The sequence below is a fragment of the Tachyglossus aculeatus genome, chromosome 20 (assembly GCF_015852505.1).
Source record: "Tachyglossus aculeatus isolate mTacAcu1 chromosome 20, mTacAcu1.pri, whole genome shotgun sequence".
Taxonomy (NCBI): domain Eukaryota; kingdom Metazoa; phylum Chordata; class Mammalia; order Monotremata; family Tachyglossidae; genus Tachyglossus; species Tachyglossus aculeatus.
In genome coordinates this window covers 14,972,239-14,988,222 of record NC_052085.1, presented here as the reverse complement: position 1 = coordinate 14,988,222, position 15,984 = coordinate 14,972,239, and the positions used below count along the sequence as shown (strand labels likewise).

Below are 15,984 nucleotides of genomic sequence, written 5' to 3'. Positions count from 1 at the left end.
GCCGGGATATGAACCCATGACCTCCGACTCCAAAGCCCTGGCTCTTTCCACTGAGCCACGCTGCTTCTCCGAGCACAAAGCCTGGTGGGAACAGCACAGGCCTGGGAGCGAGGAGAACTGAGTTTTTATCCCAGCTCTGCCTGCTGTTGTATGTTTTTGTTTGGCTGTTTTTGTTTTGGGGGATTTTTTTGGTATGTATTGAGCGCTTACTGTGTGTCAGGCGCTGTACAGAAGAAGTGCACGTATGTTTCTCATTCCCCCTTTTAGACCGTGAGCCCACTGTTGGGTAGGGACTGTCTCTATATGTTGCCAATTTGTACTTCCCAAGCGCTTAGTACAGTGCTCTGCACATAGTAAGCGCTCAATAAATACGATTGATGATGATGATGATTCAGTTCGATGAGGCAGATGTTAAACACTTTTTGCAAACTGAGTATTCCTTTTCACTTTTTGGCTCAGATTATAATAATAATAATGCTGGCATTTGTTAAGCGCTTACTATGTGCAAAGCACTGTTCTAAGCGCTGGGGTGGGGGATCCAAGGTGATCAGGTTGTCCCACGTGGGGCTTACAGTCGTCATCCCCATTTTACAGATGAGGTAACTGAGGCTCCGAGAAGTTAAGTGACTTACCCAAGGTCACACAGCAGACGTGTGGCGGAGCCGGGACTCGAACCCATGACCTCTGACTCCAAAGCCCGTGCTCTTTCCACTGAGCCATGCTGCTTCTGTTTGGTGGGGTGCGTGCTAAGAGTAGATTCCACCTCCGTTGTCTCTGAGAACTTATCACATCCCGGCAATCACAGGACAGATTTGAATTTCAGGTGTGAACTTGCAAACGCTTTTTCCAAAAGCCGCTGCAGTCGTCAGTCATCAGAAACTCCTCAGAAACTTGCACCGGGTGAGGATGGAAGGCTTGGGCTCAGGAACTTACTATGTGCCGGGCACTGTACTAAGCACCGGGGTGGATATAAGCAAATCAGGTTGGACACCGTCCCTGTCCCATGTGGGGCTCACAGTCTCAATCCCCATTTTCCAGGTGAGGTAACTGAGGCCTAGAGAAGTGAAGGGAGTTGCCTAGGTCACAAAGCAGACAAGGGGCAGAGCAAGGATTAGAACTCATGGCCTTCTTAATCCCAGGCCCATATTGTATCCACTAGGCCAAGCCTTACACTGATCCTTTCCCTCCTGGCATCATTCATTCATTGTCGTATTTTTTGAGCGCTTACTGTGTGCAGAGCACTGTACTAAGCACTTGGAAAGTACTTGTCATTGTTTTGCCTTCTCCTCAGAGGCAGCAGTGAAGCACTCAACAGATGTTTTCAAGCATCATTGAGAAGCAGTGAGGCCTAGTGGGAAGAGCCGGGGCCCGTGAGTCAGTGGCCCTGGCCCTGCCGCTTGCCTGTTCTGTGACCTTGGCAAGTCATTTCACTTCTCCGAGCCTCTGTTTCCTCCTCTGCAAACTAGAGGTTCATTACCTTTTCTCCCTCCCTCTAGACCATAAACTCCCTGTGGGCAGAGAATGTGTCTATGCTATTGCTATATTGTACTCTCCCGAGCAGTAAGCGCTCAATAAATACGATTGATTGACAGACTGACTGACTCTCCCTCACACTGTGAGCCCCATATGGGGCAGGGACTGTGCCCAACCTGATTTTCTTGTATCTACCTCAGTGCTTGGTACATAGTAAGCACTTAACAAATGCCATTATTATAATTATCATTATTGATAAAAAATAATAACATTGCACATTTGGGGCATTCTGGCTTTTTTTTTTTTTGTCTTCTCAGGTGGTCAGGATATGTAATCATTAGCTCATCATAGGCAGGGAGTGCCTCTGTTTATTGTCGCATAGTACTCTCCCAAGTGCTTAGTACACAGTAAGCACTCCATGAATACAGTCGAATGAATGAAAAATTAACTGTACGCACAGCAGCGTTTAGCTATGGTTGGGAAAACTTAAACCCTTTCCCTTCCCCCTATCCAAACGGCAACCCGAGTGCCAGGGCCCGGTTCAGATGGGCATCCGTGGGCACCCCCGGATCCTTTGCCTCTGGACTGGTGAGCCCCGGGTTCCGCAGACCCCCGAAAGCGGGCCCGGGGGGCCCCCGGGGCCGTTTTGTGTTTGTTTATTTTCTTCTCCTTTCCCTCTCGGTGGGTTGGCGGCGGGCCTGGTAGCGCCACGGTCCAGCCTCCCAGCCCCAGAGCCTCCCAGCCGCCCGGCGGGGGAGTCAGCAGCGACAGCGGCAGCTCCAGCGACTCGGACAGCAGCTCGGGATCCGACTCGGAAAGCGAGAGCAGCTCTGGGGAGAGCGAACGCCCCGACCCTCCTCGCTTCTCCAGCCCAGAGGTAAGACCGCTTTGTTGGCTCAGCTCCGCGCCCTCCACCCCCGGTTCTTTTCTCTTTCCCTCTGAGCGCTTCCAGAAGAAGAGGCTTTGGCCCCTACCCCTTTCTCCTCTCCTTCCACGCGTGTGTAGAACCGAAGCTAAGCCCGAGACGCTTGCAGACAGGCCGACTCCCCTCGGTAGGAAAAGTCATCAATCGTATTTGTTGAGCGCTTACTGTGTGCAGAGCAGGAAAAGTAGGTAGGGTAAAAAGTAGAAAAAGGGTAGGAAAAGTCGTCTCTTGTTTTGCCACTTTCCCGCCCTTTCTCTCCCGGTTCATCCCAGACGCGACGTTTCGTGGAAGCTGCAAGACGTACAGTTATGGTACTTGCTAAGCGCTTTCCGTGCGTCAAGCACTGATCTAAGCGTCGGCGTAGAGGAAAGTTAATCGGGTTGATCACAGTCCCTGTCAACAAGTAGGGAGGAGTGGGATTTAATCCCCGTTTTCCAGGTGAGGTAACCGAAGCACAGAGAAGCGAAGTGACTGCCCAAGGTCGCACGGCAGACACGTGGCAGAGCCGGCCTTAGACACGTCAATTCTTTTGGTCCTCCGGCCTCCCCCCGGCCTCACACATGATGCAAGGAACAATCGTCCAGCACTTAGAACAGTGCTTGGCACATAGCACATAGTAAGCACTTAACAAATGCCTTCATTATTATTATTATTATAGTAAGCACTTAACAAATACCATCATCATTATTAATGATTCGGTCACTCCACGTGGCCCTTCGGGGAGGTGACTAGATTGGCCTATTAAGAGCGACGCCATGTTAATCAATGAGAAATGGCTTTACAGATTGAACCCGGAAGCAAACTCACCCCTTTGCAGTTTGTCATGAGTAGAGTAGGTGACGGGGAGGGGGGCTGTAAATAGCAAGGCAAACTTAGCTACGCTTTCTTGGAAAAATCTAAAAAAGAAAAATGAATGTCAAACGACAAAGAACAGTGAAATCTTTTATTGCAGCGGTATCGGCATTGGAGAGCCAGGCACCTCGCGTAAAAATAGTGTAAGCCTCCAATAAAAGGGATTGCTGTTTCTGTTTTAGAGTGGGAAGGGCGAAAAAATGAATAGTAATTCAGAGCAGGACTGCTCTCGGTGGCGAGTGGGTGTTGGTGAACTCCTGGAATCCGTGAGACTCGGAGGATAAAGTTTGATTGCTCACAAGAAAGCATGAAATGCAAATCCACTTCAGTGTTCATCCCTCTGGGGCGAGTTTGGGTTTTGGCGTTTCATCTATGCAATACTTTTTGCTTCTTAGGACTCTCCCTGCACCACTTATACTCCTGAATTTTGGCAATGAAACTCAGTCAAACCCGAGGTCGCCAATAGCAGTCTAGTTGACCAACCCCAAAAGACGTAAAAACGAATCCCAACAGTGGTGATATTTGTGTAGCGCTTACTAACTGCGTCGCGCTAAGCAGTGGGACCAGTATGAGGGAATAATAAATAATTATGGTATTCGTTAAGCGCTTATTATGTGCTGAGCACTGCTTTAAGCGCTGGTTTACCTTGGGTTTTGTTATAGCGCTTTTTTTATTACCAAAGCGCTCTCACATTAATTAGTTCATTTCCAACCCTCACAACACCCTGTGAGGTAGAGGAAACAAAGGAGGTATTATTACCCCTGTTTTACAGACGGAGAAACTGAGGTACAGAGAAATGAAGTGACTTGCCCACAGTCACACGGCAGACTAACGGGATGGGTCAGACTCGAACCTGGTTCCTCCGGCTTCCAGCCCGGCGCCCTACCGCTTCGCCACACCGCTCCCCCTTGGGCCTGTCTCTGTTCCTCATGGGCTTCACAGCCTATGGCAGTAGGAGAGCAGGTATTGAATGCCCATTGGACAGATGAGGAAACTGAGGCCAGAAAAGTTCGATTACTTGCCCGAAGCCACGCAGCAGGCACGTGGCAGAGCTGGGATTAGAAAGCAGGTTTCCTGACTCCCAACCCTGCAGGCTTTCCATTAGGCCACTTCCTTCCCCCTCGCTAGACTATTCCAGACACGTACCACAATGTGCACAGCCACATGTACCACCTCATCATCATCATCATCAATCGTGTTTATTGAGCGCTTACTATGTGCAGAGCACTGTACTAAGTGCTTGGGAAGTACAAATTGGCAACATATAGAGACAGTCCCTACCCAACAGTGGGCTCACAGTCTAAAAGGGGGGAGACAGAGAACAAAACCAAACATACTAACAAAATAAAATAAATAGAATAGAATAGAATGGTACCACATGTAACATTGTGCCCAGCCAGGGAGGAAGTAAGATTTACGAGGGCCCATTTCGAACGGCAATAGTCCTCCCAAAATGGGTGTGATATCTCTGCACCCCAAAGACGGTGGAACTGGAGATTGGGGAAAACCCACCCAGTTTTTCGATGGAGCGATCTTCTTCATTAGAAAGGTACACTACGAGGAACAAACCTGAATGCATATCGAAGCCTTTAACGGTACATGCCCAAGTGTACAGTACTATACGTCAAAGTGCATCGTCACCACAGATTAACAGTACATTTTCTCAGAACGTGGAATTCTCCACCTTTAATTCCTAGTTCCCAGTTCCCCCCTCAACTCTTGCATGAAGCATGCTATTCAGCCAGATCTGTCGAAAGCCGTTTTGTTTGATGTGAATCACCGCAGTGTAATAATTTTATGCCTCAGGGCGATCTTGAAAGGGCTTTTGGGTGTGCAGTTTCCCCCCCGGCAGGTGAATCAGCTTCTCCACACCGTGCCCTTTGCTTAGAAGCTTTCATTCAGTGTGTTTTTAGGATCATCTTTTTCCTCTCCCTTTTCCAGATTCCCCCTCCTCACAGCACATTTCTCAAGCCAAGTGTGTCCTCTGGTCCTGGTCATTCGGGGACCAGTAGCTGAAGGGGGTGCCGGGTTTAGAGGAGGACTTTCAGAACTGAAATAATAACTGCGGTGTTTGTCAAGTACTTAAGCGCCTAGTACAGTGCTCTTCACACAGTAAGCACTCAATAAGTACGATTGATGATGACTTAAACTGCGGGCCGAGAAAAGAGATGGAGTAGATACGAGAAGCAGCACGGTGCAGCGACTAGACCAGGGGCCTTGGAGTCAGAAGGTCATGGGTTCTAGGGGAAGCAGCGTGGCTCAGTGGAAAGAGCCCGGGCTTTGGAGTCAGAGGTCGTGGGTTCAAATCCCAGCCCTGCCAGTTGTCAGCTGTGTGACTTTGGGCAAATCACTTCACTTCTCTGTGCCTCAGTTACCTCATCTGTAAAATAGGGATTAAGACTATGAGCCCCCCGTGGGACAACCTGATCACCTTGTAACCTTCCCAGCGCTTAGAACAGTGCTTTGCACATAGTAAGCGCTTAATAAATGCCATCATTATTATTATTAATCAATCAATCAATCAATCGTATTTATTGAGCGCTTACTGTGTGCAGAGCACTGTACTAAGCGCTTGGGAAGTACAAGTTGGCAACATCTAGAGACAGTCCCTTCCCAACAGTGGGCTCACAGTCTAAAAGGGGGAGACAGAGAACAAAACCAAACATACTAACAAAATAAAATAAATAGAATAGATACGTACAAGTAAAATAAATAAATAAATAAATAGAGTAATAAATATGTACAAACATATATACATATATACAGGTGCTGTGGGGAAGGGAAGGAGGTATTATTCTAACCTGGCTCCACCACTTGCCTGGTGTGTGCCCTTGGGCAAGTCACTTTGCTTTTCTGGGCCTCAGTTACCTCACCTGTAAAAAAACGGGGATTAAGAGCGCAAGCCCACTGTGGGAGAGGGACTGTGTCCAGCCTGATTAACTTAAATCTACCCCAGGGTTTAGAACATTGCTTGGCACATAGTAAGCGCTTAACAAGTACCACAATTATTATTATACAAGATGATCAGATCGGATAAATAATAATAATAGTAATAATAATAATAATAATAATAATAATAATGGTGGCATTTTTTAAGCACTCACTATGCACATAGCGTGACATAGTGGAAATAGCACGGGCTTGGGAATCAGAGGTCGTGGGTTCTAATGCTGGCTCCACCACTTATCTGCTGTGGGACCTTGGGCAAGTTACTTCACTTCTCTGCACCTCAGTTGCCTCAGTGGAAAATGAGGATTAGGACTATGAGTCCCCTGTGGGACAGGGACTGTATCCAACCCGATTTGCTTGTATCTTCCCCAGCACTCAGTACAATGCCTAGCACATAACAAATGTCTTCATTATTATTATTTTTGGCCGGGAGGATCGGCTGAGCCTACCTGCCAGGCGGCCTTAGGGATCCAGTTATCCCTCAGAACACCCCAACACGCTGCCAGGATCAGAGAAGCAGCATGGCTCTGTGGAAAGAGCCCGGGCTTTGGAGTCAGAGGTCATGGGTTCAAATCCCGGCTCCGCCAATTGTCAGCTGTATGACTTTGGGCAAGTCAGTTCACTTCTCTGGGCCTCAGTTCCCTCATCTGTAAAATGGGGATTAAGACTGTGAGCCCTCTGTGGGACGACCTGATCACCTTGTAACCTCCCCAGCGCTTAGAACAGTGCTTTGCACATAGTAAGCGCTTACTAAATGCCATCATCATTATTATTATTATTATCACACCACCCCATTCTCCGGCTTGGCAAGCCGAGTCCCAGGGACGCTTGGAGCTCTGTCCACGGCCCCATTCATTGTCACGTAGGATTCCCCTGACCACCACCTCCCCAGACCCCGGACCTGGTTTCTAATCCCGGCTCTGCCGCCTACCTGCTTGGTGACTTTGGGCAAGCCACTTCACTTCTCTGGGCCCCTCACCTGGAAAATGGGGATCGTCATCATCAATCGTATTTATTGAGCGCTTACTGTGTGCAGAGCACTGTACTAAGCGCTTGATTGAGACTGTGAGGCCCCTGTGGGACAGGGACTGGGGCCAACCCCGTTTGCTTGTATCCACCCCAGCGCTTAGTACGGTGCCCGGCATGTAGTAAGCGCTTAGCAAAGCGCTCATTTGTCCATTCACCCTTTGGATCAGCCAAACTAAAGAACAGCCAGGCCCCTCCTAAATGGTCTTTTTTTTTTTTTTTTTTTTACTTTTTAGCCGGAACAAGCATCCTCTAACAAGTGGCAGCTGGATAAGTGGCTGAACAAAGTTAATTCCCAGAAGCCCCCGGTTCTCCGCCAAAATGAAGGCCCCGGTCCAGGGAGCGGGCAGTGCTGCGGTAAGTTAAAGGACGACGGGCCAGGGTCTGTCCAAGCTGCCGAGGGCCGGCCGGCCGGCCTCAGAGACGAGGAGATCAAGACCCCCGGCAAACAGGAGCAGAGGCCTAGGACCGCCAGCAAAGCCCCGGGCGCCAGAGTAGGGAAGCAGAAATCGCCGCCAGCTCTTGCCACCTCTGCTGCCGCCACCCCCGCCGGCCCGGCTCTCGCTGCGGACGGGGCCGGTGCCCCGCCGAGGAGATCGGCCTGTAAGAAGCAGGTGGGGAGGACAGAGAGGCCCCCTGCTAGCCAAGGGCTCTTGGACGGCAATCCCCCCGAGCCCCCGAAGCGCAGATTCATCAGCAACCGAACGGCGACGGAGCGGCGGGCCTCCGCGGCCTGGGAGAAACGCCGGCCCCGGGGCCCCGGCCGAACAGCCCCCAAATCCAAAGAATTCATCGAGACAGAATCCTCGTCCTCCTCGTCGTCGTCCTCCTCGTCCTCGTCCTCGTCTTCCTCCTCCTCCTCGTCCGCCTCCTCGTCCTCGGACACAGACCCGGAGTCGGAGCGGGACGGGTTGCCCGGGCCCCGGGGCGGGGCCGAGCTGGGCCCGGAGCTGGAGGAGCAGTCCTACACCCTGGTTCCTTTCGGGAGGAACGAACTGCTGTCACCGCTGAAGGACGGCGACGACGTCAAGGCGCTCTGGGTCAAAATCGACCTGGCGCTTCTAGCCAGGGTCCCGGGGGTCTCCCCGAAGGACGGGAGGATGGAGAGCACCCCCCAGGACGCTCCCCAGAGACCCACCCCCGATCCACCGGCGGGCAAGGTCTTGCCAAGATCCAAGCGGAAACGCAAGGTGAGTCCGTGTGTGGCCTTTCCGGGTCGTCCCAAGTATTCGAGTCATTTCCGCCCGGCAGGGTCCTCGTAGTAATAACTGTGGTATTTGTTAAGCGCTTACTATGTGCCTGTTCTAAGCACTGGGGTAGATACAAGGTAATCAGGTTGTCCCGCTTGGGGCTCCCAATCTTCATCCCCATTTTACAGATGAGGTAACTGAGAGGCACGGAGAAGTGAAGTGACTTCCCCAAGGTCACACAGCTGATGAGTGGCAGAGTCGGCGTCAGAACCCGCAACCGCCGACTCCCAAGGCCGTGCTCTTGCCGCTAAGCCGTACTGCCCAAGGCTCCACCGGACGTCTGCTGCGTGACCCTGGGCAAATCACTGCACTTCTCTGGGCCTCAGTGACCTCATCTGGAAAATGGGGATTAAGACTTGTGAGCCCCACGTGGGAAACAGCCTGTGTCCAACCCAATTAACTTGATATACCCCAGCGGTTAGAAGCGTTTGGCACGTAGTAAGTGCTTAACGGTACCACGATTATTATTATTGTGAAAATAAAGCCAGTGTGTACAGATAACCATGTTTTATTGTAAAAGTGCAGCCAGAGTGTGCAGGGAGGCATGGTGTATATTGTTAAAATACAGCCAGAGTGTACAGATAGCCATATTTTTGTTTTTGTTTTTGTTGGAGTTTTTAAGCGCTTAGTACAGTGCTCTGCACACAGTAAGCGCTCAATAAATACGATTGATGATGATGACATTTAAGTGTGTATTACGTGCCAGACACTGTACGAAGCACTGGCATAGTTACAAGTTAATCAGGTTGGGCACAGTCCCTGGCCCACATAGGGCTCACACTCTTAATTCCCATTTTACCAATGAGGGAACTGAGGCAGAGGGAAGTGAAGTGACTTGCCCAAGGTCACACAGCAAACAAGTGGCAGAGCTGGGATTAGAAGGCCCTTCTGATTCCCAAGCCTGTGCTGTATCCACTGTTCATTCGTTCAGTCGTATTTATTGAGCTCCTTCTGTTTGCAGAGTACTGTACTAACTGTTCGGGGGAGTACAATAGAATAATAAACTAAGCCACTTCCCATAGTGTGTGTATTGTGAAAATACTGTCAGAGTGTAAATTCATTCATTCTTTTCATTCATTCAGTTGTATTTGTGAGCGCTTACTGTGTACAGAGCGCTGAACTAAGCGCTTGGGAGAAGCAGCGTGGCTCAGTGGAAAGAGCACAGGCTTGGGAGTCAGAGGTCATGGGTTCAAATCCCGGCTCCACCACTTGTCAGCTGGGGGACTTTGGGCAAGTCATAACTTCTTCTCTATGCCTCAGTTCCCTCATCTGTAAAATGGGGATTAAGACTGTGAGCCCCACTTGGGACAACCTGATCACCTTGTATCCTTAGAGAAGCAGCGTGGCTCAGTGGAAAGAGCCCGGGCTTTGGAGTCAGAGGTCATGGGTTCGAATTCTGGCTCTGCCGATTGTCACGTGTGTGCCTTTGGGCAAGTCACTTAACTTCTCTGTGCCTCAGTTACCTCATCTGTAAAATGGGGATTAAGACTGTGAGCCCCACGTGGGACAACCTGATCACCTTGTAACCTCCCCAGCGCTTAGAACAGTGCTTTGCACATAGTAAGCGCTTAATAAATGCCATCATCATTATTATTATTATTATCCTCCCCAGCGCTTAGAACAGTGCTTTGCACATAGCAAGCACTTAGCAAATGCCATCATCATTATTATTATTATTACAGTATTAAAATAAGCAGACCCATTCCCTGCCCGCTGAGAGCTTACAGACTAGAGGGGAGACAGGCATTAATATGAAGATATTCATTGAACGATATTTGTGGTGTGGGTATTGTGAAAATTCAGCCGGTGTGTACAGATGGCCATGGTGTGTGTGTGTTGTGAAAATACAACCAGTGTGTACAGATGGCCGTGGGTGGGGGGATTGTGAAAATACAGCTGGTGTATACAGATAGCTGTGGTGTGGGTAATGTGAAAATACAGCCAGTGTGTACAGATAGCCGTCGTGGGTGTAATGTGACTTTACAGCCAGTATGTACAGATAGCCATGGTGCGTGTATTGTGAAAATAGAGTTTACAGGTGGCTGTGGTATGGGTAATTTCACAAGTAGCCATCAGGCATGTATTGTGAAAATACAGCCAGAGTGTACAGATAGCCGGAGTGCGAAGCAACGTGGCTTAGTGGAAAGAGCCCGGGCTTCGGAGTCAGAGGTCGTGAGTTCCAATCCTGGCTCTGCCACTTGTCTGCTGTGTGACCTTGGACAAGCCACTTCAATCAATCAATCAATCAATCGTATTTATTGAGCACTTACTGTGTGCAGAGCGCTTGGGAAGTCCAAGTTGGCAACATATAGAGACAGTCCCTACCCAACAGTGGGCTCACACTCTAAAAGGGGGAGACGGAGAACAAAACCAAACATGCTAACAAAATAAAATAAATAGAATAGATATGCACAAGTAAAATAAATAAATAAATAGAGTAATAAATATTCCCTCCTCCCTTCCCTCCTCTCCCCCTCATTCCCCTCTCCTTCCCCCCCATCTTACCTCCTTCCCTTCCCCACAGCACCTGTATATATGTGTATATGTTTGTACATGTTTATTACTCTATTTATTTATTTATTTATTTTACTTGTACATATCTATTCTATTTTATTTTGTTGGTATGTTTGGTTTTGTTCTCTGTCTCCCCCTTTTAGACTGTGAGCCCACTGTAGGGCAGGGACTGTCTCTATATGTTGCCAATTTGTACTTCCCAAGTGCTTAGTACAGTGCTCTGCACACAGTAAGCGCTCAATAAATACAATTGATGATGAAATATGTACAAACATATATACATATATACAGGTGCTGTGGGGAAGGGAAGGAGGTAAGATGGGGGGATGGAGGGGGGATGAGGGGGAGAGGAAGGAAGGGGCTCAGTCTGGGAAGGCCTCCTGGAGGAGGTGACTTCTCTTCACTTAACTTCTCTGTGCCTGTTACCTCAACTGTAAAATGGGAATTGAGACTGTCAGCCCCACGTGGGGCAACCTGATTACCTTGTATCTACCCCAGTGCTTAGAACGGTGCTTGGCACATAATAAGCGCTTAACTAATACCATAATCATCATCGTTAGACTGTGAGCCCGCGGAGGGACCATGTCTGATTCCCCCGTGTGTAGTCTCTCCTAGTGCTTAGTACAGTGCTCTGCAGCCAATCCATCAATCATACTTCTTGAGTGCTCACTATGTGGAAAGCACTGTACTAAGCGCTTGAAAGGCTACAGTACAACTGAATAGCAGACATGTTCCTTGCCCTTAACGAGCTTGCAGTCAAGAGATAACGAGCTCTTACTGCACACACCGCTCAAAAAATACAATTACTGCTACTATTCATTCATTCATTCAATCGTATTTATTGAGAGCTTACTGCGTGCAAAGTGTACTAAGTTCTTGGGAAGGTACAGTACAACGGAGTTGGTAGACATATTCCCTCCCCGCAATGAATTTAGAGTCTACAGAGGGTAGATAGGCATGAATATCCATAAATAAACAAATTAGAGCTATATTACATCTATAAATTCCAGTTATAAATGATTGTGCAAATTTGGCTGCACATACAGGTGGCCGTGGAGTGCGTACGTAGTCCTGGCTCAGTGTAAGCCATCACCGCTACCACACAAATAGCTCGTTTGCCCGTCCGGCTACTGAGAGTGCTACTCTCCCCCTCTTCAAAGCCGTACTTGAAGGCAAACCTCCTCTCAGAGGCCTTCCAATCAATCAGTTGTATTTATTGAGCGCTTACTGTGTGCAGAGCACTGTACTAAGCGCTTGGGAAGTACAAGTTGGCAACATAAAGAAACAGGCCCTACCCAACAGTGGGACCCTGACTAAGTCCTCCTTTCCTCATCTTCCACTCCCTTCTGCGCCCCCCTGACTTGCTGCCTTTATTCATCCCCCCTCCCAGTCCCTCAGCGCTTAATCAATCAATCAATCAATCGTATTTATTGAGCGCTTACTATGTGCAGAGCACTGTACTAAGCGCTTGGGAAGTACAAATTGGCAACACATAGAGACAGTCCCTACCCAACAGCGGGCTCACAGTCTAAAAGGGGGAGACAGAGAACAGAACCAAACATACCAACAAAATAAAATAAATAAGATAGAAATGTACAAGTAAAATAAATAAATAAATAAATAAATAAATAGAGTAATAAATATGTACAACCATATATACATATATACAGGTGCTGTGGGGAAGGGAAGAAGGTAAGATGAGGGGATGGAGAGGGGGACGAGGGGGGGGAGGAAGGAAGGGGCTCAGTCTGGGAAGGCCTCCTGGAGGAGGTGAGCTCTCAGCAGGGCCTTGAAGGGAGGAAGAGAGCTAGCTTGGCGGAGGGGCAGAGGGAGGGCATTCCAGGCCCGGGGGGTGACGTGGGCCGGGGGTCGACGCGGGACAGGCGAGAACGAGGTACGGTGAGGAGATTAGCGGTGGAGGAGCGGAGGTTGCAGGCTGGGCAGTAGAAGGAGAGAAGGGAGGTGAGGGAGGAGGGGGGCGAGGTGATGGATGGACAGCCTTGCAGCCCAGGGTGAGGAGTTTCTGCCTGATGCGCAGATTGATTGGTAGCCACTGGAGATTTTTGAGGAGGGGAGTAATATGCCCAGAGCATTTCTGGACAAAGATAATCCTTAAGTCCATATCAGTCATTTATTTTTTATTTCTATTAATGTCCCCTCTAGACTGTAAGTTCATTGTGGGCAGGGCTTGTGTCCATTTATTGTTGTACTCTCCCAAGCGCTTAGTACAGTGCTGTGTACACTGTAAGCGCTCACTAAATACAGTTACCTGTCTGACTGACCTTTCCCTTCTTACCCATTGGTGTTGGGCAGCGTCCACACCGCCTAGCCCCAAAGGGCAGAGAAATCTTCCTTTTCATATTTCCGTGAGACGGAGATTCCCCCTGATTGACACCCTTAGGCACCGCAGTTTTTATTATCGTCGTCTTCCGGCTGAAAGATATCTCTCAGTGGAAAAAGCCCAGATTTGGGAGTCGGGTCGTGGGTTCTAATCCCGGCTCCGCCGCTTGTCAGCTGTGTGACCTTGGGCAAGTCACGTCACTTCTCTGTGCCTTGGTTACCTCATCTGTAAAACGGGGATTAATTCTGTGAGCCCCACGTGGGACAACCTGATCACCTTGTATCCTCCCCAGCGCTTAGAACAGTGCTTTGCACGTAGTAAGCGCTTAACAAATGCCATTATTATTATTATTATTATTATATAGCTGGGGGAGAAAATATGACTTCCATGAAGGACGGGACATAGCCATCCTCCTTTCTGAAGGTGAAATGCAAGAAGTGAGGATGATCCAGTGCTTAGAACAGTGCTTTGCATGTAGTAAGCGCTTAACAAATGCCATCATTATTATTATTATTATATAGCTGGGGGAGAAAATATGACTTCCATGGACAGGACATAGCCATCCTCCGTTCTGAAGGTGAAATGCAAGAAGTGAGGATGATCCAGCGCTTAGAACAGTGCTTTGCACATAGTAAGCGCTTAACAAATGCCATCATTATTATTATTATTATATAGCTGGGGAATAAAATATGACTTCCATGAAGGACAGGACATAGCCATCCTCCGTTCTGAAGGTGAAATGCAAGAAGTGAGGATGATCCAGCGCTTAGAACAGTGCTTTGCACATAGTAAGCGCTTAACAAATGCCATCATTATTGTTATTATTATATAGCTGGGGGAGAAAATATGATTTCCATGAAGGACGGGACATAGCCATCCTCCGTTCTGAAGGTGAAATGCAAGAAGTGAGGATGATCCAGCGCTTAGAACAGTGCTTTGCACATAGTAAGCGCTTAACAAATGCCACCATCATTATTATTATTATTATATAGCTGGGGAAGAAAATATGACTTCCATGAAGGACAGGACATAGCCATCCTCCGTTCTGAAGGTGAAATGCAAGAAGTGAGGATGATCCAGCGCTTAGAACAGTGCTTTGCACGTAGTAAGCGCTTAACAAATGCCATCATTATTATTATTATTATATAGCTGGGGGAGAAAATATGACTTCCATGAAGGACGGGACATAGCCATCCTCCGTTCTGAAGGTGAAATGCAAGAAGTGAGGATGATCCAGCGCTTAGAACAGTGCTTTGCACATAGTAAGCGCTTAACAAATGCCACCATCATTATTATTATTATAATAATATTAATGGTAATTGTGGTATTTGTTAAACCTTTTCTATATGGCAGGCACAGTACTAAGCACTGGAGTAGATACAAGCTAATTGGGCTGGGCACAGTTCCTGTCCCTCGTAGGACCCACAGTCTTAATCCCCATTTTGCAGATAAGTAAACTGAGACCCAAAGGAGTCATGTGTCCACCCCAAGGTCGCACAGCAGACAACTGGTGGAGCCGGGATTAGAACGCAGGTCCTTCTGACTCGTGCTCTATCTGTTCAGTGCTTTGCACACAGTAAGCTCTCAATAAATACGATCAAATGGATGAGTGAATGAATGTGACCGTGAGCCCACTGTCGGGTAGGGACTGTCTCTATATGTTGCCAACTTGTACTTCCCAAGCGCTTAGTACAGTGCTCTGCACATAGTAAGCGCTCAATAAATACGATTGATGATGATGACGGGGCTTACGTAGACTGCAGTTCAGCTGTGGAGAAAGTATCCCCCCTTCCAGAGCCAGCCGTGACCAGCTCCTTCTGCTGCCCCCAAATTGTCAAGGTGACCGCTTTACATCTTATCCTCCTGCAGTGTGAAAACGAAGAGGAAATCAGGGAGAGTAAGAGGACTCAGGGAGACAAGGCGTGTTCCTTACGACCCAGTGCTCCGGCCAAAAGCCCTTCATCAGGAAACCATTGCAGCTTGAACGACAATAGGTAGGTATTTTCCTTCTAAGTGGTTGCGAAAACCAGAAAGCAGCGTCTCGCTTGAGGGCGGGTTCGGCCTGGTCTGGTCATTGACTCGATTGTGTTTATTGAGCACCGCCTGCGTGCAGAGCACTGCGACTGTGAGCCCTTTGTTGGGTGGGGATTGTCTCTGTTGCCGAATGGTACTTTCCATGAGCTTAGTACAGTGCTCTGCAAACAGAAAGCGCTCAATAAATATGATTGAATGAATGAACTAAGTGCTGGGGAGAGTACGTCGCTCCGTCGATTCAGTCTCCCGGCCTGGAGCGGAAAGGGTCTCGAACCCCACGCGGGTCTCGTCTCTCCTTTCCCTTCCCAAAATTATCTCTGCTCTGGAAGTGTGGAGTACTGATAGGTTCCCACCCCCCGGTTATTTTTCAGCAACCTTGACCGGCTGGACTCCATCCTGTCTGCATGTACTTTCGCTCACCCCTCTAGACTGCAAGCTCGTTGTGGGCAGAGAACATGTCTATTTATGATTATCTTGAACTCTCCGAAAGGCTTAGTACAGAGCTCTGCACGCAGTAAGCGCCCAATAAATACGATGGGATGAAGGAATGAACACATTCATTCAGTGGTCCTCTGCGTTTCGGTCCACGGAACGGATAAGCCACCACGTCCAGCTCCCCA

The 15,984-nt window shown here is 48.7% G+C and overlaps 1 protein-coding gene across 1 annotated transcript in view; it reads left to right on the top strand.

Moving 5' to 3' along the window:
* The window catches only part of AFF3 (AF4/FMR2 family member 3), a 318,921-nt gene that overhangs the window by 271,821 nt on the left and 31,116 nt on the right, over nucleotides 1-15,984 (top strand). Inside the window, exons 10-12 of the mRNA XM_038761937.1 lie at nucleotides 2,179-2,350; nucleotides 7,462-8,415; nucleotides 15,200-15,324. Of these exons, the coding sequence (XP_038617865.1) occupies nucleotides 2,179-2,350; nucleotides 7,462-8,415; nucleotides 15,200-15,324 (1,251 nt within the window). The remainder of the gene's footprint in view (nucleotides 1-2,178; nucleotides 2,351-7,461; nucleotides 8,416-15,199; nucleotides 15,325-15,984) is intronic.